The 21,851-nt window shown below is 41.1% G+C and overlaps 1 protein-coding gene across 5 annotated transcripts in view; it reads right to left on the bottom strand.

Annotated features, from left to right (window-relative positions):
* The window catches only part of LOC127634191 (phospholipid-transporting ATPase IB-like), a 105,656-nt gene extending 84,219 nt beyond the window's left edge, over nucleotides 1–21,437 (bottom strand). For 2 of the 5 annotated variants that reach the window (XM_052113628.1, XM_052113629.1), the window contains exons 1-2: nucleotides 21,228–21,437; nucleotides 4,827–4,928 (exon numbers count right to left, since the gene is read on the bottom strand). In XM_052113628.1, the coding sequence (XP_051969588.1) occupies nucleotides 4,827–4,928; nucleotides 21,228–21,267 (142 nt within the window). In that variant the 5' untranslated portion in view covers nucleotides 21,268–21,437. The other 3 variants (XM_052113630.1, XM_052113631.1, XM_052113632.1) reach the window with 2 other exon arrangements.
* Between the last annotated feature and the right edge of the window lie 414 nt (nucleotides 21,438–21,851).

Below are 21,851 nucleotides of genomic sequence, written 5' to 3'. Positions count from 1 at the left end.
AGCTGCTGGCTGTTTGTCTGGCCCTGCAGAAGTTTCTCCGTTAACTTCGGAACAAACACGTCCTAGTCAGGACAGACAGCACCACGGTCGTAGCCTACATAAACCGCCAAGGCGGAGTACAGCTCCCCACATGTCACAGCTCGCCCGTCGTCTCCTCCTTTGGAGTCAGCAGCGACTGGAGTCACTCGCGCCACTCACATCCCGGCAACCTCAATGTGATAGCGGACGCGCTGTCAAGACAAAGCTTGCCTGGCGGGGAGTGGAGGCTCCACCCCCAGTCGGTCCAGCTGATTTGGGACCGGTTCGGCAAGGCTCAGGTAGACCTGTTTGCCTCCCAAGAAACCTCCCACTGCCCGCTCTGGTATGCCCGGACAGAGGCTCCCCTCGGGGCAGATGCTCTGGCGCACAGCTGGCCCGCGGGGCTGCGCAAGTACGCATTTCCCCCAGTGAGCCTTCTTGCACAGGTGCTATGCAAGTTCAGGGAGGACGAGGAGCAAGTCATTCTGGTAGCCCCCTATTGGCCTGATGGCTTAAATGGGGCATTGGGGAAGGGTACGTGCAGCCTGATACAGTTGGTCTCCTGCACGTAAGAATACCTGCTCGCTCCTGTATCAGCAGTTCACGTACACGGCTCAGCGCGTGGCGCTTTTATAAGTGGACCCCTAGTGTCGCTTCTCTGACACAACGTGGAGAGAGCGACAGAAGGGGAACGTCTAGGTTACGTATGTAACCTCCGTTCCCCGATCGAGGGAACGAGACGTTGTGTCTCCCCTGCCACATCGCTGAGCCGAGCCACTGTTGTGGCCGGACCATTTCCGGCTCCTCAGAAAAATCCTGAATGAACTCCCGTATTTGCGCCGCTTAAATACCCGTATGTCCGGGGCGGGACATGCAAATACTGGTTGCCAACTCTCATTGGCCTTTTTTCATAGTCCAGAGGTGAATATCGGCGCTCAAGAGAGACCCCTAGTGTTGCTTCTCTGACACAACATCTCGTTCCCTCCATCGGGGAACGGAGGTTACATACGTAAACTACACGTTTTTGTGAGAGAAGAGATGTGAGCGTGGAAAGAGAATATGGGGTCAATGATAATGCCAAGATCACGAACAATAGCGGAGGGTCTGACCAGGACACCATTAATACCGACCAACTGATCAGGGAGGCATGATAAAACACTTGGAGACCCACCTATCAGTACGTCAGTTTTATCAGTGTTGAGTTTTAGAAAGTTACTGATCATCCATGAATTGATGTCTTTTTTACATTAAGAGCGGGAACTTGTGGGGAATGGGGCAGTGTGCTTAAAGCTGAGTGTCATCATCATAGCAGTGAAAGTTGAGGCCATGATGTTGAATAATGTGACCTAGAGGAAGCATATAAGCTGCAATGTGGACCAGTCCTTATGCTGTTAATTCAACAGACAGCCTAAACAAGACTAAACAAAACCCAAGCACGCAACAAATATTAAATGCTCATGAAGACTCTTAATAATTAATAAACTGCATGCTATAGTCACACTCAAAGCTTCCTGAATGTAGCTCCACCAGAGGTTCAGAAACCCATTACCTACAGAGCCTCGCCTAGACCTGGTGTGCCCTCGTCGTGACATGTTGGTCCTGTTGCCACGGTGACCCACAGGTCCCGGTTACCCCCGAGGCTAGGAATGTGGGATGCACTTGCAGCTTGGGTCGCTATGGCGATGGAAAATGTGAATGAGGAATTAAAGCCTCTTACAGTCATATTGACTAGTGTTAGTAATCCTCTTTCTGTCAGCTCTGCAAATTCACCTGTGCCTAATCCTGACTGGGTTTATCCCAGAGCACAGGTGAGACTGTTCACTTTACACCACTAGGCACACCTGTCACCCCCAACCTCATGCAAAAGCCATGCAAGCATCACATTCTAACCTTTTGCATATTATAAATAATTTTGGTCTTATTTTACTGCAAAATATGTAAACATCCTTAAACAAGATATATTTCGTAAAATATTAAGACTTGTTTTCAGAGAACATATCTTGAATTAAGATTATTGTTTTAACCCTCACTAAAACAAGAAAAAAACTGTTTGGTAAATAAACTTCATTCAATATACACTCACTGAGCACTTTATTAGGAACACTATGGTACTAATAAAGTGCTGTTGTAGCCCATCTGCCTCAAGGTTAGACATGTTGTGTATTCTAAGATGTTATTCTGCTCACTACAATTGTACAGAGCGGTTATCTGAGTTAGCGTAACATTTCGGTCAGCTCAAACCAGTCTATCCAATCTCTGTTGACCTCTCTCATAAACAAGGTATTGCTATCCACTCACTGGTTGTTTTTTGTTTTTGCACCATTCTGAATAAACTCTAGGGACTATTGTGCATGAAAATCTCAGGAGATCGGCAGTTACAGAAATACTCAAACCAGCTTGTCTGGCACCAACAATTATGCCATGGTCGAAATCTATTTTTTTCCCCATTCTGATGCTTGATATGAACATTAACTGAAGCTTCTGACCTGTATCTGCATGATTTTATGCATTGCACTGCTACGACATGATTGGCTGTTTAGATAATCATATACACTTAAATAGGTGTAGAGGTGTTACTAATAAAGTGCTCAGTGAGTGTATGTTCTCTTTAAACTAGTTTTAATATATAATTTGACTTTATGCGACCTAAGTATATTTATCTTGTTTTAAGGATGTTTCGATAGTTTTGCTGGAAAACAAGACAAAAACAGTGATAAAGAACATGATTTTTTGTAGTGGACACAACACCAAACACCTGAAGGACTGATATTTTGGTGCATACCTTGCTGCATGCTATGTCTGTGTGGATGCAATAACATGAACGCCTATGCAAAATTCAGATTAGTCAGCAGGATTGTGTCAGTAGGGCTGGGTGGTATGACGGCATATACAATGAGACAGTAGAAATGTGTCAACTAGTAAAAATTGTAACGTTTATACCACTGTAGACATCGCTAAATTATATTTGTGCGTCTATCAGTGGGCTGGACTGCTTTATGTTATTTCCAAAAGCGACAAAGTATCCTTGAGTAAAGCGAAAATACAGAGCGGAAAGAAGTGTTATAAGACACAACGTTAAAGTGAAGTTTAGTATTTAGAATAGTAAATATCCATTTTATAATATTAGTTTTATTATTTTGGAGGCTTTTGTTTTCATACCAAAAAGTGGTAAATAATGTGAAGCTGTTTTTGCACTGATGTATCATTCATTTTTTTAATAGTCTTTTCTGTGTTTTCATGGCAAGTTCCAAAAAAAAGTGAAAATGATAAAAATAATTGTATTGAATTTCCAACAAAAATAACTATACTGTGATATAGGGGTCATTGACAAATAAGGTTGTCCAAGGTTATAAAAATGAAAAATATTAAAAAAATGTTTTAAAAAATAATAAATCTGTTAAAAACACATGTATCAGTTTCATAGGAATGTTTGTGTTCTGTTACCATTTATAGCATTTTTTTGGTGTAACCATCAAGAAATGGTATTAAAAAAATGTCCTTGCACCTTGCCCTGAACCATACATGCTCTGCTCATCTGCTGTCATCTATGCTTTGTGCCGACAAAATAAATTAAGTATTGATAATTGCAGTTTTATTAACTACAAAAGCATTTGAGTTGTAAACCTTAGACAAGGGTGGACAGTCAGACTGCTGATTATTTTGAAAAGGAGTTCACAACACGAGATGGTAGCATTGCGATGTGGCCTTTACACCTTGGGATGTCAATTCATTTTCAATACTAAATGAACAATCCAAGTCCGCTTTTACCGCAGTTACCACATGTAGGGCTCTATGATTTCCGTGATGTGGAAGTATTGAATCCAGTCATAAAAATGGCATTAGCTACATGTATACAACGCAGAATGTCTCAGAATTTTACATATTTGGGAAAAAAAATATATATATATATATATATATATATATATATATATATATATATATATATATATATATATATATATATATATATAATTAAAATGACAATGTCCAAGTGTGATTTTTAAATTGCAAAATCCTGCAATATAATTCAATAAATATATAATCTGCATTTGCTGTGCACTTTAAAATTAATGTGTGTAATGAATTCAGAAAAAATAACCTTTCAATAACCATAATATACATCATGACCTTTCTTGTGTTTTTCCTTAAACATTACACCCATTGGGCAAATAAAATATCCTGGAAATGTCCTGGAAAATTGTGCCTTGAAAAAAGTGGGAACCCTGTTTTTTTTGTCAAATAACAACCGAATAGCAACCTGCGTGTTGGTTACACCTTATGACTTTGATTTTGTGGACAAATTTTTCAAAAATTGTACTGCTTATTTTTTTTTTAAAGAAATAAAAAAGATATTACAAACTTTTCACCATTTATATTTGTAAGAATTTCAGCTTTTAATGAGACATTTATTTATTTATTTTTACTGTCTCTGGATAGTTACACCACATTTTCTTCTTTTAGAGATTTCTTATTTCCAGATTTAATTTTTTATTAAAATGTTTATTTTAATTGAAAACACGTTCATTGTAGTAGAGGTAAAATTGTAGTATTTCAAGTAAGTTGTGAGAACTGCATTTTTAAATAACAACATTTATGAACAAAACATTAATGTCACGTCATTGACCCATACGTACGCTATTTTGAAGATTTTGGCCATACAGCCCACCCCATGTTTCAGTGTGAGTGGAGAAAGTTAGCTTTCATTAGTCTATCCATGCAGTGTGGACTGGAGGAAGGGATGGTTTCATGCACCTGTGAGGCTCCAAGCAGTAGCGGAAGGCAGCAGCCCACTTGGGGAGGGCACTCACTTTTCTCAAACCTGTCTGCCAGACGGGAGCACATGTTGGAGCCCATGGGCTGGTCCTGCTGGACGGGGGATTCCTGGCTAAGAGGGGTCAACACTAACTGCTCTGGAGGAGCCCAACAAGCGTTGCCATGAGAAAAAAACAACACACAAGACATCAAGTCAGTTAGAGCAATACACTCTTAAAATCTGCAAGGGTTTGGAGGATGAGAAATGGTGCATGGTACAAGAATCATCATTTAAGGAATCTTTCTTTGAATGAAATGGGCTCTTTAGTGTCAAGGGCTTTTTGACAAAGGTTCTGGTTGACTTCCATTTGTGTTTGAGTTCAATATTGTGCCAAATTCTTTAAACACAACATGAAACAAATGAATTTTTCTGCTTGTTTTTCTCTATGAATGAGAAACTGCACTGACATTGTCTGACATATAAAGGGCACCTATATGCAGCACAAGATTAATATACATGTCTCTAACCCCACATTAACTCATGAAGCAATGCTTCTTCTAAAGATGTATGTTGGGTATGCTCCTTGAAATGTCTTTAAATTCAAAATTGCTCGATGTAATACTTAAAAATGGCAGAGTCTAGTTAGAAAGCAATTGTTGCACTCTGTTAACTTTAATATGGCTGGCAAAAGTATTTTTTACAATAATTCAAACTGGATTTATTTTGATGCAGGTCAGGTGCAACCTCAGGATTTAAATGCTAACAGTGTACATACAGACTTGCAAATGTTCACCTAAACACAGCTTTGTACAACTTACTTTATAAAAATATACAGCATTATAGTATGATACATATGTATTGTAATGTTGTTACAATATGTAACATTTGTTGTTAGTCAAACAAAATAATAAGTAACCCATTTCTGACACAAGAACTTCCCACTATAGTCAAGTCAAGACATTTTTATTTGTATAGCGCCTTTAACAACACACATCGTTTCAAAGCAGCTTTACAGAAGATCATGCATTAACAGAAAATGGAACCTTAATATTTATAAAGCCTTAGAGTCATCATTGTGTAGTTTGATTAAATACAATAAATAAGTGTTTATAAAAATAAGTAATTAAATAATAATTGTATTTAGAAACACAATGAGCAAGCCGAAGGTGACTGTGACAAGGAAAACAAAACCCCATAAGATGTTGGTAAAATGGAGAAAAAAGTCATGGTTTAAAATTATTAAACTAAGTTCTTTCAATTGGATCAACTAAATTAAATTAAACACAATTAAATTCTTGTGTGCAGTTCCGAGCAACATCGCAGTCATGACAGTGACGAGACATATACCAATTACAATAAACAACATACTTACACAACAACAATTTACATATCAAATGTACACATACTTACACAACACAATAATTATATACAATGCACAGTAAACAATACACACAATATAGAATACACAATATACAATAAGTGGGAGTATATGAAATATATATAAGTAGTTGAATGGAGGAGAATATGTTGACAGTCCAGTGTGAGATTATACATTAATAAAGTGCAGTGCTAATTATTGATCCTGATAGATCAAGTGTTCAACAGTCTGACTGCTTGGGGGAAGAAGCTGTCATGTAGTCGGCTGGTGCGGGTCCTGATGCTGCGATACCGCCTGCCTGATGGTAGCAGTGAGAACAGACCATGACTCGGGTGGCTGGAGTGTCTGATGATCCTCCGAGCTTTTTTCACACACCGCCTTGTGTATATGTCCTGGAGGGAGGGAAGCTCACCTCCGATGATGTTTCTGGCAGTTCGCACCACCCTTTGCAGGGCTTTGCAGTTGTGGGCGGTGCTATTGCCATACCAGGTGGTGATGCAGCCAGTCAGGATGCTCTCTACAGTATAAACTTCCTCAGTCGTCTCAGGAAGAAGAGGCGCTGGTGAGCCTTCTTCACAACGGCCTCAGTGTGGAAGGACCATGTGAGTTCCTCAGTAATGTGGACACCGAGGAACTTGAAACTGCTGACTCTCTCTACCGGTGCTCCATTAATGGTGATGGGGCTGTGTACTCTGTCTTTTCTCCTGAAGTCCACTACAAGCTCCTTGGTTTTACTGACGTTGAGGGAGAGGTTGTGCTCCTGACACCAGCGTGTCAGAGTGTGCACCTCCTCTCTGTAGGCTCTTTCATCATTGTCAGTGATCAGACCTACCACCGTCGTATCGTCAGCAAACTTAATGATGGTATTGGAGCTATGTGTTGCCACACAGTCATGTGTGTATAGGGAATACAGGAGAGGGCTAAGAACACAGCCCTGCAGGGATCCAGTGTTGAGGGTCAGTGATGAGGAGGTGTTGCTGCCCATTCTAACCACCTGACGTCTGCCTGACAGGAAATCCAGGATCCAGCTGCACAGTGAGCTGTTTAAGCCCAGAGCCCAGAGTTTCATATCAAGCTTAGAGGGCACTATGGTGTTGAATGCTGAGCTGTAGTCTACAAACAGCATTCTCACATATGTGTACCTTTTTTCCAGATGGGAGAGAGCAGTGTGTAGTGTAGATGCAATGGCATCATCAGTGGAGCGGTTGTTACGGTAGGCAAACTGCAATGGGTCCAAAGAGGGGGGCAGAACAGAGCAGATGTAATCTCTGATTAACCTTTCAAAGCATTTGCTGATGATGGGGGTCAGAGCAACAGGACGCCAGTCATTTAAGCAAGTGATTGTGGCTTGCTTCAGTACAAGCACAATGGTTGATGTTTTGAAGCATGTGGGGACTACAGACAGGGAGAGGGACAGATTGAAAATGTCCGTAAAAACACCAGCCAGTTGATTCGCGCACGAATGCCGTCTGGACCCGCAGCTTTACGGATGTTCACCCGTCGGAAGGATCGGGTTACATCTACAACAGAGACGGAGAGTGAACCAATCTCTGTAGCGTCAGCCGCGAATACTCTCTCCGCGAGGGCGGTGTTATTGTCCTCAAAACGAGCATAAAATGTATTAAGTTCGTCCGGGAGAGATGCAGCGGTGTTCACGGCGGAGTCTTTATTCCGTTTGTAGTCCGTGATGGTGTTAATTCCCTGCCACATACTTCTAGAGTCAGTGGTGTTGAACTGACCTTCAAGCTTGTGCCTGTACTGGTGTTTGGCTGCACTGATGGTGTTACGGAGGGCATAACTGGCTTGTTTACGATCCTCCGTGTTAGGAGAATTAAAAGCGGAGGTCCGCGCATTGAGTGCCGCGCGAACATCGCCGTTAACCCATGGTTTCTGGTTGGGGTATATCCGTATTGTTTTGGTCGGAACAACATCCTCTACGCACTTCCTGATGAAACACGTTACGCTGTCAGCGTAAACCTCGATGTTGTCATCAGAGGCGGACCGGAACATCTCCCAGTCCGCGTGATCAAAACAGTCTTGTAGCGCAGAGTCTGATTGGTCCGACCAGCACTGGATCGTTCTGAGGGTGGGTGCGTCCCGTTTCAGTTTCTGCCTGTACGCGGGCAGAAGCAGAACGGAATTGTGGTCCGATATGCCAAATGGGGGGCGGGGGAGGGATTTGTAGCCATCCCGGAAAGAAGAGTAACAATGGTCTAAAACCCGTTCCCCTCGTGTGTTGAACTTTATGTGTTGGTGGTATTTTGGAGCGATTATTTTGAAGTTGGCTTTGTTAAAGTCCCCGGTAACAATGAACGCAGCCTCAGGATGCGCGGTTTCCTGCTCACTTATACTTCCATACAGTTCCCTGAGTGCCCGGTCTGTGTCGGATTGTGGGGGGATGTACACAGCTGTGATAATGACCGCTGTGAATTCCCTCGGTAGCCAGAATGGTCGACACAGAAGCATGAGATATTCCAGATCAGGAGAGCAGAAAGGCTTGATGAAATGTACGTTCCTCTGATCACACCATGATTTGTTGATCATAAAACATACACCACCACCTCTGCTTTTACCTGAGAGGTCTTTCGCTCTGTTCGCTCGGTGCACGGAAAAGCCTGTGATTTCGATGGCCGAGTCTGGAATCTCCGCAGCCAGCCAGGTTTCTGTAAGGCATATAACGCAGCAGTCCCTCGTCTCTCGTTGGAAAGCTTGTTGTCCAGGGACTGAACATTTGCCAGTAGTATACTGGGTAGCGGGGGTCGATTTGCACGACGTCTTACGCTGATGAGAACGCCGGCTCGTTTTCCTCTTTTCCTTCTGCATTTCCGCGGCCGAGCAGCCCAGACAAAGGGCTCCGCCGGCGTGTTTGTAAACAGCGGGTCGGCATTAAGGAATTTGAAGTCCGGTTTTCGATGTGTAATTGTAGAACCAATGTCCAAAAGCGTTTGTCTGTCGTAAACAATAAGGCAGACAACATCCAAGACAAAAAAAACAAAGAACTGTAAACAAAACAAACAATAAACAATAAACCGCAGTATTGTATCGGAGCTCGCAATGCAGCAGCCATACTCGGCGCCATCTTGAGTCCAGTTCTGATCCTTAACACTTACTTAGTTTACTAGATCAGTGTTTAAACAAAGATTATGTAAGATCTGTAAGATTAACGACTAATGTCTTTGAAGTCCATGCTGGATTAACTGCAGAAGTTCACATAGATGCATTGTCCTTTGTTAGTTGGTTGATGTAGGCATTTGTTGGCAATTTATTGATAGTGTATGTATTCCATTTTAAGAGTGTAGTCCATCATTAGACTGAGGTGATGCAGGCAGAGATCAGTGAGGTGCTTCGCAGTTCAACCAGCCGGTAATTTTGGGGAGGTCTATCCAAAGTCCAAGGCTCAGGCAATGGCATATGAAATATCCCTTGTTTTATGGTTGGAGTTGGCATCAGTTCATCCTCTGAGGTCCATCGTAATAGACTGAAGTGATGTCTGGCTGGCACCGGCTGCATTTTGTCATGTAGCAGTGGAGTGCGATGCCAAGCAGTAATAGAGCTGGATTTGGCCAGTTCTGGTGAACTCAGGACTATATTAGACATATGCTACGTTGACTTGCTTATTTTTTTAATTGAAATTGAAATTTGATTTCTCTTGTACATTCAAAGTCCCCTTAAAGTGCCTTGACAAGTACAGTTCGATGTGGTGTTTTGATTTATTTACCACTGAAACAGAAAGTGGGGCCGTGACATAACAAAAGTCTCATCCCATTTTTTTTATATATCAGTAGTAATGTGGCCATGGTCGGGCAACGTCTGTGAAGAATGAGGCCGGGAGAGGAAAAATGGTAAGGTTTGACACCTGGGGGGAATTATCTCTAACAGCTGTTTTGTGTTACATTGAAGAGCTAAAGATATATAAAGAGAAGCCAGAGCAGCAGTTGGGGAGAGAGAGAGAATGAATTCTTACAATGATGCGGACTGCAGTGTGACTTCATGTTTTTGTTAAGAAGCTAATGAGTTTTTGTGTTTAAGCTGAAAAGTGACACTGAATAAAATCCCCCTAAAGTGTGCAAGTTGGTTGGCTCTTCCGCATTCCCTTAAAAGGAGTCATGTCACAGTGGTGCCAGAACCCAAGAATAGGAAGGAATTGCCACTATGGAGTCCCTCTCCGCTGGCCGAGGTGATCAACACCCTCGCTGGTATCCACCAAACCCAGCACCAGGCCCTCCTGGACCTGCGCACAGAGCAAGACCAATGGTTCTGGGTGCTCCTTCAGGCCCAAGCTGAAGGCCAGAAGGTGTTACGGAGTTTAGTACCCCAGGGGGAACCTTCAACCGCGACCCTGGCCACAACTTCCCAACAACTCGTTGGCGGTCCGCATTTTGGCGCTGTTTACCGGGGAGGCTCAACTTGCAGCCCAACAGCTTCCGGTGACAGACCTCCTGGAGTACTAGAACTTTCACGCTAATGCTCAGTGAGCTCGGCCGCCCATTTGCATTTGCGCAACATCTCCGTGACTCCTGCTGGCGGTGGTTGCTGGCAGCAGGAAGCGACACCGTGGCAGAGATCCATCTGGTGGTGCTGGAGCAATTCATCTCTCGACTGACGAAAGGGATGGCGGAATGGGTCCAGTGTCCCACCCCGCGTCACTGGATGAGGCCGTCCAGCTGGCTGAGGACCACTTGGCGACATTTCAGGGGGGCGGCGAGCCCTCTTCTCTCTCCTTCACATCCTATTTCCTCTGTCCTGTCAATACTCCCCGGAAATGGTTGGGGTTTCCCCAAAACCTCCTCTCCATTCCCGGGGACCTTTTAACCCGCCGGTCCCCACTATCTCGCTCCGCTCTCCTCCCCAGGATGGTGAATCCACAGTCACGGGTGTATGTGGGAAGCCTGTGCCGGTCTGCTGGAGCTGCGGGGAACTCAGGGCCGATGCCCACAATGGAGGTGGGGGCATTGGTCTGGATCCCAGATGTGCCATAGGCTGCCCCTGATCGATCTGGAGCGTCCAGGATACCAGTGATTATTAAGGGTACATACAAAGTCTTGGTGGATTCAGGTTGTAATCAAACCTCCATTCACCAAAGCTTGGTTCAATCCAAGGCTTTGGATACAGGCTGGTGGGTGAAGGTAATGTGTGTGCAGGGGGATATCCAAAATTACCCTTTAGTGATGGCCATCATTCAATTTTGGGGACAAAATTGAGGTTGAGGTTAGTCTCCGCCTCTCCCATCCACTAATCTTGTGTACGAATTGGCCGGCATTAACTACTTTATTAAGGGGAATATGTGTGGATGAGTCCTGCAACAAAGCATATCGGTGTGTGGTTCGCTGGCTGGGGAGGTGGTGGCAGGGCCGTCTACATCAGCTCCACATAAGGAGGATGTAAGGGAGGGGGACGTCTCGGCTTCCCCAGCCCTTAGAGGATTCCAGGTGGTGTGTGGCATGCCATGAATTTCAGTTGGTGAATCTGCCAGCCATCCCAAGAGTGCCATTGCGCCCCTTCCATTGATCATGGTTCCCTTCGAAAAAATTGGTATGGACCTCATCGGGCCACTAGAAAGGACAGCATGCAGGCATCACTTTGTGTTGTTTCTGGTGGACTATACAACTCGTTTTCCGCAAGCGTTATCCGGAAGTGTTATGGAGGCACTCTACAGAATCATCTCCCGAGTGGGGATTCTGCAAGAAATCCTCACTGATCAGGGCACTATATTTATGTCACGTACACTACATGAACTGTACAAATTATTGGGGGATTAAATTGCTTTGGACCAGCGTTTACCATCCCCAAATGGACAGCTTGGTCGAATGATTTAATCAGACAATAAAGAATATGATTTTTAAGTTCATGCACAAAGAAGCTCGAAATTGGGACAAGTGGCTCAATGTCCTATGGCAAAATTGGGAGGAGGGACCTTTAAACCGTAAAAATGAAATTCAATACTTTCTTGAACCGAGAGCAAAATTCCACACACTGGGGCAATTAACACAGGAGAAGAGCATCAAACCAGACTATACACTGGCAGATAAAGTCCTTGTATTGCTCCCCATATCAAGTAAGTTGGGGAACTCGATTGAGGTGAAACGAACGATAGAGGCGGAGCACATCAGAATTACCACCTCAACCTCCTAAAACTATGGAGAGAGGTGGTCTCCGTGACTTTGGCGATGGTGGTTCCGAAAAGGGAGACCAAGCACAGCACTATAGAGAAGGAGTGTTTGGCCATCAAGTGGGCATCCTTACCCTCCGGTCAGATACCAAGCAGGAATGGAGCTGGATCCGGCCGGTTCTGGCGACCTCGGGACTATATTAGCCATATGCTAAGTTGACTTGCTTATTTCTGACCATTTGAAATTTAAATTTGATTTCTCATGTACATTCAAAGTCCCCTTAAAATGCCTTGACAAGTGCAGTTCGATTTGGTGTTTTGACGAATTTATACTGAAACAGGAAGTTGGGGTGGGACATGACAAAAGACTCATCCCATTTTTTTTAAATAGCTGTGGTGATGTGAGCATGGTTGAGCGACATCTGTGGAGAGCGAGGCCGGGATTGGAAGAACGGAAAGGATTGACACCTGGGGGGAATTATCTCTAACAACTGTTTTGTGTTACAGTGAAGAGCTGGAGAGAAATAAAGAGCCAGAGTGGCAGTTGGGGGAAGAGAGACTGGAGTCTTACAATGGTGTAGACTGCTGCATTACTTTATGTGTTTAAGCTGAAAAGCGACTAATATCATCCTAAAGTGTGTAAGCTGGTTCCTGCTTCCTCATTCCCTTAAACTGACATGAGATCTGTCACAACATCAAATAGGCTTTAGTTTACAGCCATTTTCACTCATACCACTTTCTCAGTACTGGCCAGTTTAACCAAAGACTTCAGAACTGAACAATGATCTAATTGACAGCCCCATAACAGTCCACAAATGCACACAGCCCATCTCGGTCTTTACTTACATTCAATGCAGGTGAATGAGAAACAAGAGAGTAAAAGATCATGTTTTAAGCCACAGTACACTACGCATTAAGAATAAATAACACTTACTCAAGCGGTACATACCAAGACACCTCACGTCCCACTCTAGCATTGGTGCGTCCCATTCAGAAATTATCATCCCTATGACATGTTCCCTTCAAATTATCCTCTAGTGTGGGAGCTCCAGATGGATGAAAGGTGATAACGTTCAGTCAGAACTAGCTTAATTTCTTATTGGAAATTCTGTTTGGAACGACCCTACAGCATGGATTATGCTTTCTTCAAAGTGACCAGCGAAAGCATAATCAGTGCCAGTTAGAACACAGCCAGACGAGCTAACTAATTGGGGAACCCTGTTTTTTCACCAAGGGCCAAATTCTGTCACAATATAAAGCCGGGGACCTGGGTAGATCAGCGTATATTGATGCTGACTACCACCCCTGAAGTTGCAAGTTCGAATCCAGGGCATGCTGAGTGACTCCAGCCAGATCTCCTAAGCAACCAAATTGGCCCGGTTGCTATGGAGGGTAGATTCGCATTGGATAACCTCCTCATGGTCACTATAATGTGTGGTTCTCGCTCTCGGTGGGGTGTGTGGTGAGCTGTGCGTAGATACCGCAGAGAATAGCGTGGGCCTCCACACACACCATGTTTCCACAGTAACGCACTCAACAACCACGTGATAAGATGTGCGGATTGACGGTATCGGGCGCAGAGGCAACTGAGATTTGTCTTCCACCCTCCGGATTGAGGCAAGTCACTACACCACCACAAGGACTTAAGAGCACATTGGCATTTGGGCATTCAAACTGGGGAGAAAAACAAACAAACAAATAAAACAATACAAAGCCAAGGGCACCTGCCCTCAATGTTTGAAAAAAGTGCTTGTGCAGCCATAATTATTATTTATTTATATTACTATTTTTTTTATCAGTATTAGTTACCTGTTTTATTTATTCAAACAATAATGAACATTTTGTGTGTATACAGATACTGTACAAAATTACACAACTTTGACTGTTGAAAATAAAAAAAATGAACAAGCAAAAAAAAGAAAAAAGAAAGAAAAAAAAAACTTTAATGCACAATCTGGATCTCAATGTCCTCCATGCAAGTCAACTGTTCCTGCTCATCTCCAAATGGGATCTTCTCCCTGCACTTTCCCCAATTGCTGTATTAGACCTATTTGCATTAATATTGTTATTGTTCTTACTTAGATTTTATGCGGCTGAATCAGTACCTGTATTAATTGACATCTACATCCGAAGCAATACCTCTGATGTTGGAGCTATACTCTTTTGAGACACTGATCAAGATGTGCACTATCCTGATTCTTGATGATGTTCATTGTCGAAAACAATGAGTCAGAGATGAAGGTGCAGCTGGTACCACCGAAAATGATATCTTATATAATATACTTCAACCGCTTTGAACTGCAAACACAAACCCGGTCTGTTTTTAAAGCTCTGATTGTGGTGTTTTGTTTTAATGTACATTATTCAGTATATCACTGCACCTATCATTTTCTCCTATCATTAAATATAGCAGTGAGGTTCGGCAAATTGTTTGCACTAAGCTCGTAGTAACGTAATATTTTACTGCACACGACAAATTGTAGATCCACACTGCTATTTTTATTGCACAGATAATATAACAAAGCTTTGCAATAATTTCGATAAAGAATAGACTGTGAGCCTGCGATGGACTGGCGACCTGTCCAGGGTGTCCCCCGCCTTTCGCCCAATGTTAGCTGGGATAGGCTCCAGCCCCCCGCGACCCTGTACACAGGATAAGCGGTTGACGATGGATGGATGGATGGATAGACTGTGAGCCAGTCTTTTCACATTTATAATTTTTTATATTATGCATAAGATTTTATACTGTACTATACATGTTATTCTTAATGTGCACTATTGTGCATGTGTATTTGTATCACAGTACCTTGTGTTATAATATCCAGGGCTAGGCATTAATCCAGGCATTATAAAAAGAGAAGTTGGGTTTGTGAGCCTGTTTGGAAGATACTTGTAGCAAAATACATGAGCAAATGTAAACAGGACGTATATTTATGCAACAGTGCTCCTTACTCATCTCACTCGCAAAAAATACTCCTCAGAATGCATCAAAAACATAATGAAACAGTTAAGCCAAGTTAGGTAAATAAATGCTTTAACAATATTTCAATATCTCTATCAGCTGAAGGTGCGGGCAGGAGACTGGTATAAATGTGTGTAGAACAGCAACAGCGCCACCTACTGTACAGGGGGTGAAATGTGTTTTCATTTGTATTTTTTTTTTATGGATTCTTGTGTGTATAGAACATTTGTAGGAAGTTTGTCTTGCAAAATTGTCATGGATTTGGTGTGAACATGCCTTTAGCATGAGCCAAACATTTGCCACTTCCGGCCCGTGAGAGGAACCCTGGGCTAAACAGTTGTCAGGGGAGGGTGCGTTCTCGTTCAAGAAAGCATTTGATTGGACAAGGTTTCTAAACCTCTATTTGATGTTATGTATGTTGAAACATTTTAAATGTTGCTTTCAGAAACTTTATATAGGTAGGATGAAAATAAGGTGCATTTTGAACTGTTCTGGGACCAGTGCAGACAGACAGCACACTGTCTGGAGGTTAAGTCATTTACTAAATAGGGAGCATGGGGAGGATCCTATAGCTCTCTATGAAGCTAAGTGCATTCACTCCAAATTTCCTATCAAATGTTCAGTTTCATGCTGTAGATTATGTTTGGATGACTCAACATGTTTGGCAGATGTGGGACAATGGTAATCAGTACATAGATTAAAAATGTATAATTTTATTTTAACATGGTTGGCAGTGATTGGATGATATTGCCATTACTTTAAATAAGAATTAATTATACTAATTTCTGATGTAATGTCTGTAACATCTCAAAAACATGAATAACCAACACTCCTGGAAACATTATAAACAATTTTATTTAAAAAAAATAGTTTTCTAAATGTAGTCCCGCAGTCCACATACAATGATGAGCCAAAACTTTATGACCACCTGCCTAATATACTGTTTGTCCTCGGCGTGCTGCCAAAACAGCGCCGACCCACCAAGCAATGGACTCTACAAGACCCCTGAAGGTGTCCTGTGGTTTCTGGCACCAAGACATTAACAGCAGATCCTTCAAGTCCTGTAAGTTGCGAGGTGGAGCCGCCGTGGATCCGACTTGTTGGTCCAGCACATCCCACAGATGCTCAATCAGATTGAGATCTGGGGAAGCTGGAGGCCAGGTAAATACCTTGAACACTTCATCGTGTTCCTCAATCCATTCCCGAACAATGTGTGCAGTGTGGTAGGGTGTATTATCCTGCTGAAAGAGGCCATCAGGGAACCATTGCCATCAGGGAACCATTGCCATGAAGGGGTGTACCTGGTCTAAAACAATGTTTCGGTAGGTGGCACGTGTCAAGTTGATGTCCACATGAATGGCCGGACCCCTGGGGCCATCACGGCCGACCACATGTAAAAGAAAACGGGACTCATCAGACCAGGCAACCTTCTTCCACCACTCCAAGGACCAGTTCCGACACTCACATGTCCATTGCAGGCGCTTTCGATGGTGGACAGGGGTCATCGTGGGCACTCTGACCGGTCTTCAGCTACGCAGCCCCATACGCAAAGGTGCAAAGGCTAACCATCATTAGCCTTCATTACTCTTGTGCATCAATAAGCCTTGGGCACCCAACACCCTGTCGCCAGTTTGGTCCCTCCTCAGACCACTGTTGGTAGGTACTCACCACTGCTGACCGGTGCAACCACAAGCCTTGCCAATTCAAAGATGCTCTAACCCAGTCATCTGCCCATAACAATTTGGCCCTTGTCAAAGTCCTTCAGGTCTTTACTCCTGCCCATTTCTCCTGCATTAAATATGTTGACTATGAGAACTGATTGTTCCCTTACCATCTATACTCAGATTTTGACATGTGGCCTTGTTAGATATGATCAATGTTATTTGCTTCATAAAGAGTGGTCATAAAGTTTTGGCTCATTGGGGTATGTTGCCATACATTTTTAGTGAAACTATTGGTTCTAGAATTGTTTCTTTTTTTTCTTCTTGTTTATTAGGTGCTACTACATACTGTATAAATCAAAAAGGGAAAGGAAAAATGCACACAGCTTGAATAATTAATTTAAAAGCTTGAAGCAAATTTTACTTAAGAAACACTTAAGGGCTACATTGTTCTTATTTAATTTGTTAATATGAATAATAAACAATTTAAATAAAGAAGTTTTTCAATAGCATATTTGTTTGTTTATTTATTTTTCAGTGGTCAGGCTGCCCTGGGGGAAAAAACTATAAAGGGGTGCCATAGTTTTGAAAAGTTTTGGAACCCCTGCTTTAAGTAACTGTCCAATGAACTAAAGTTTAGTAATATTTTATGCAATGAATAAACTTATTGACAGCAATAAAATAATTGTTCTAAGTACTACTGGTTTCTAATAGTATTCCTTTAGCATGCTAGTTCTATTCTTTAAACAAGATCACCCTTTGACAAAGTGTTTTGTTTTTGTTTTATTCAAGTATGAAATAAAATTAATAAAGCAATACTTGTTTTAAGCTGTTTGCAAGTACAGATTTATATTCATAGCACAATATTTCACTAACACACAAATGAACTTGTTTAGCCTGATAATTAACTGTGGATGGAGCTGTCTGTCATCTCTCCATTATGACTCAACTGACAAACAAACAACATTAAGAAGAAATGGATAAAGGATCTTCCATTAAACTAATATCAACCATATCACATGTCTCGCCTCTTAAATTTAGGCTATTTTATGTGTACAACCAGCACGGACACAGCTTTTGAACATTAATATGTGGAAAAACACTTGAAAAACCATGTTACAAGATATACGAAAGGGTTGATGATAAGCAAAGCATGAACTATCTTAGTAAAATATGTTTTATACTGCAATTGAATACAATTCTAATGTGACGTCATATAACCACACTCACTCTTGCCCTGAAACTGCTGGTGCTGCGAGGCAGCAGCTGGATAATGAGTTTCCAGATGCTGCCCCCATGTGACCTTTAAAAGTGAATGCACCTTGCACACAGTATAGCTGATCACTAAAGCAGGAGCCCCTAATTATTGTTTGAGCATTATGTAACTCACCTACGACATCAGAATTTTATTGTTCTCTCATCCTTTCCTTATAATAACTGTTCAAACAAAAGTAAATTAGTATTAATGTATCTATGAGTACTTGGTTTGAGATGTTATTTATTGATGTTATATGTTATTTTTTGCTCTATTCACTTGATTCTGTTCCATTTCCATCATGAACCTACCATATGAAGAGCAAAGTTGAAGGAAAACAGTTGTTTAGTCATCTGTTGTTTAGTAGAACTGAGTGGATTAATGATATATTGTAAACCCTTTCCACTTTAACCTCTGTTGACATCAATGTGCTACGTTTTATGAATGATTTTAATAAGATATTCCTTCAAGCACCTAATATAATATACTAATATTATATATATATATAATATAATAGTAATATACTAGACAGATTAAAGATTTACAGCTTAATGAGTAGTATCCAACACTAAAACAAACCAGATGCACATTCAAAATGTGTTTGCCAACAATATGGCCCCTGCAAGTTAAATCTGGAACATGATGGTCAAATGATCTGAACAAATGTTAAGTGTAACACACAATGCATTTGAGTCACTCAGTCAAAAGACTCCTCCCTCTGTGTCATCAAGTCACAAAGCCCCATAGAATGAGCACATGCTGGAACAGACCTGCTGCCAAACGACACATTGCAATCTCTTAGACGGGCCACCACTGCTCAAATTTCAAGAGCAATTTACTCATGGCTCCTGTTTTGCACATTAAGGGCTTTCAAACTTGCTGTGTGCTAGACTGAAGTCTGGGAAATGATTTATATTTGGTCCCGCTTAGGCTCATTATAATAATTGTCTCAGTGGCGCATTTCCATTCACACTGGAGTCTTAAAGGTACTCTGCAGGGATGCAGTCTCAGTTGTTTGCAGTCTCTGAACTATTCTTGTGTATTTTAAATTTGAATATTTTGGAGGATCCTGGGAAGTATGTTGATTGGAGGCAACACTGTGCAACAATGGAAAGAAATAGGCTATTACAAAGATTTTTATTTATGTATTTACTGTAAATATTTGAAGAGAAATTAAGTACAATTAGCAGATATGTGCATAAAATATGCCCTATTTTAACCATATACTGCGTGCATTATGAAAGCAATTAAATTTTGCATAAAATTATTCATTACTACACTCAAAAAATATTTTAGCCTGTTTTTAAGAATTACGCATTTAAATTACAAAACAATATCCCCTAAAAATAAATTGTGTAATGTTTAACTAAATAAAATCACTAAAACTTTAAATATTTCGGGTTATTTATTATAAAAGATTACTCTATTCAATTTGATGGAATTTTGTTATTAAATTTAAATGTGTAAATCTTACAATTGTTTATGTGTAAAATGAAAAGAAAATAAAAAAAAAAAGAATATTTGGGTGGGTCCTGGGAGATATGTTGTTTGTAGGTAACACAATGGAATTAATTGCGTCACAGATTTTTTGGTTTTATAAATATTTGTAGAGATATTGAATGACTATACAATTTACTGATGTCATAAATCTAAAAATGTTGCAGAAAAGCACAAATATATAATAATATTTTAACCATACACTCCATGCCTTAAGAAAGCATCTAAAAAAATGCTTGATTTCCTTTTTTGTGTGCTAATATATTTTATTATATTTATTATAAATATATTTTAGCCTTTTTTTTTACATTTAAGAATTTCAATAACAAAACAAAATTCCCTCAAATTGAATTGTGTTTAAAAATCTTGTTTTTTATTATTTATTTTATTAATGATGTTCAATTTAATGGAATTTTGTTATGAAATTTAAATGTTAATCTTAATATGTTGTTTGAAGGCAACACTATGCAACAATCGAATTACTAGTATCAAAGATTTATGTTTATTTAAATATTTGCAGAGAAATGGAGCGACTATAACATTTGCTGATGTCAGAAAACTAACAATGTTAAAGAACAGCAAAAAATATAACCCTATATTGTATCCATTATGCAAGCAATATATATAAATAAATAGCTTGATTTACATTTTCTTGCATAAGATGGACCTCGTTTCAGTCAAAAGCCAATTTTAAAATATTATATTTTTGGTATGCTTGTGGGAGGCATAATGCCTTAGAGGCAAAATTATGCAACAATGGAAATAAATGTATTAAAGTTGGGATTTTAATATTTAAATAATTGTAGAGATATTGAGTGACTGTACAATTTGATGATGTCAGAATTTTTTTTTTTTTTAAATTGCAATGCAATTAAACAATCAAAATATGGTGTAATCGACTTTACATGGCAGAATTGGCATCTAGCTTAACTTTTTACTTTAATTTTAAGTAAATAATGGAAAGTAGGTGCACATGACCTCAACAGGTGAGGCGGCCCTGTCTGTGAGCTTACGAAGTTAGAGCGCTTTAAAGTGTCACGTGACGAGTAGACTAAATAACCATTAATAAGAGAGTTTCGCAACCAAACGCCCATGCAGATTTGGATAAGATTCAATTTGGTCGTTCTCTTCGGTTGTTTATCTCAGAGGAGCAGTTATTCGTAAACTCCCACTCTCTCCCAAGTGATAACAGAGCATTACCCTGGTAACCCATCTGTTTACACTGCGAAAATGACAGGTCATCTACAACACAGCTCACGCCAGCATCCCAAAACGAGACAGGTGGAGGATGCTGGCCGTTTCGATCACCACCATCACCTCCCTATTCTCATAAACACATGCATACAGTAGGCTACAGACATTTCTCGATGTTGTTTAAGGACTGGCCAAAGTAAAGACCGGGCCGCTTGTGTACCGCATCATAATAGTGTGTTTATTTATGTATATTTTACTGAAGAAAAAGAAAATAATATTCTATGGCACATCATAACACCGAGAAAAACACATACGTAAACAGAGCTGACGCACCTCACAAAGTGCGTTGCCAACCGAAAGAATATACGTCGCACATCTCGGCAGATTATGTCACGCTTACCTCCCTCGCTGTGGATCTTCGATCGTCTGTTGAAATACATCGTGCACGCATGTGTTAGGCTTCCATCAAGGGGAGCACAATGATTGCATACTCGTGCTTCATGGACTCAGCGGGGGTATGCGGACCATTGAGGCAGGTATGCGGTCTTTTTGATGGAGACAACATAGATCCTGATGATGGGTCACCCTCAACCGCGCGCACTGGAGTGGGCACGCGCTCCTGCCATACTGCTGATCCGTCGCGCGAATGTACAGGGCGAATCCACGAGCACGCCGTCATCAGACTCCGCCTATCACTTTAAGCTGTCCCATACGCTCTCATATGGTCCCATACGCTCTCATATGGTCTGGACTTAAACTGTTTAATAAGATTGGCTATCAAAAGTAATATAATTTATGCTTTGTCGTTTATAAAATTTAGTGTAGGCCCATTTGGTTAGTTAGGCTACTTATGTAAAATAAAAAGCCAACGAATATAAATCTCATATTCATATTATAAAGATACAAAGGAGGCCAAATTCATCAGGTGCAACAATTTGGGGTGAATTGTTAAGGCAACTATCTTCACACTTTCAGGGTAATCATTTTTTTTTTTAAGGTAATTTGGTCCTATAAATTCATATTT

Source organism: Xyrauchen texanus, chromosome 41 (assembly GCF_025860055.1).
Source record: "Xyrauchen texanus isolate HMW12.3.18 chromosome 41, RBS_HiC_50CHRs, whole genome shotgun sequence".
In the NCBI taxonomy this organism is placed as follows: domain Eukaryota; kingdom Metazoa; phylum Chordata; class Actinopteri; order Cypriniformes; family Catostomidae; genus Xyrauchen; species Xyrauchen texanus.
Note: the sequence above shows the minus strand (reverse complement) of the source record. Positions and strands in the feature narration are given on the sequence as shown.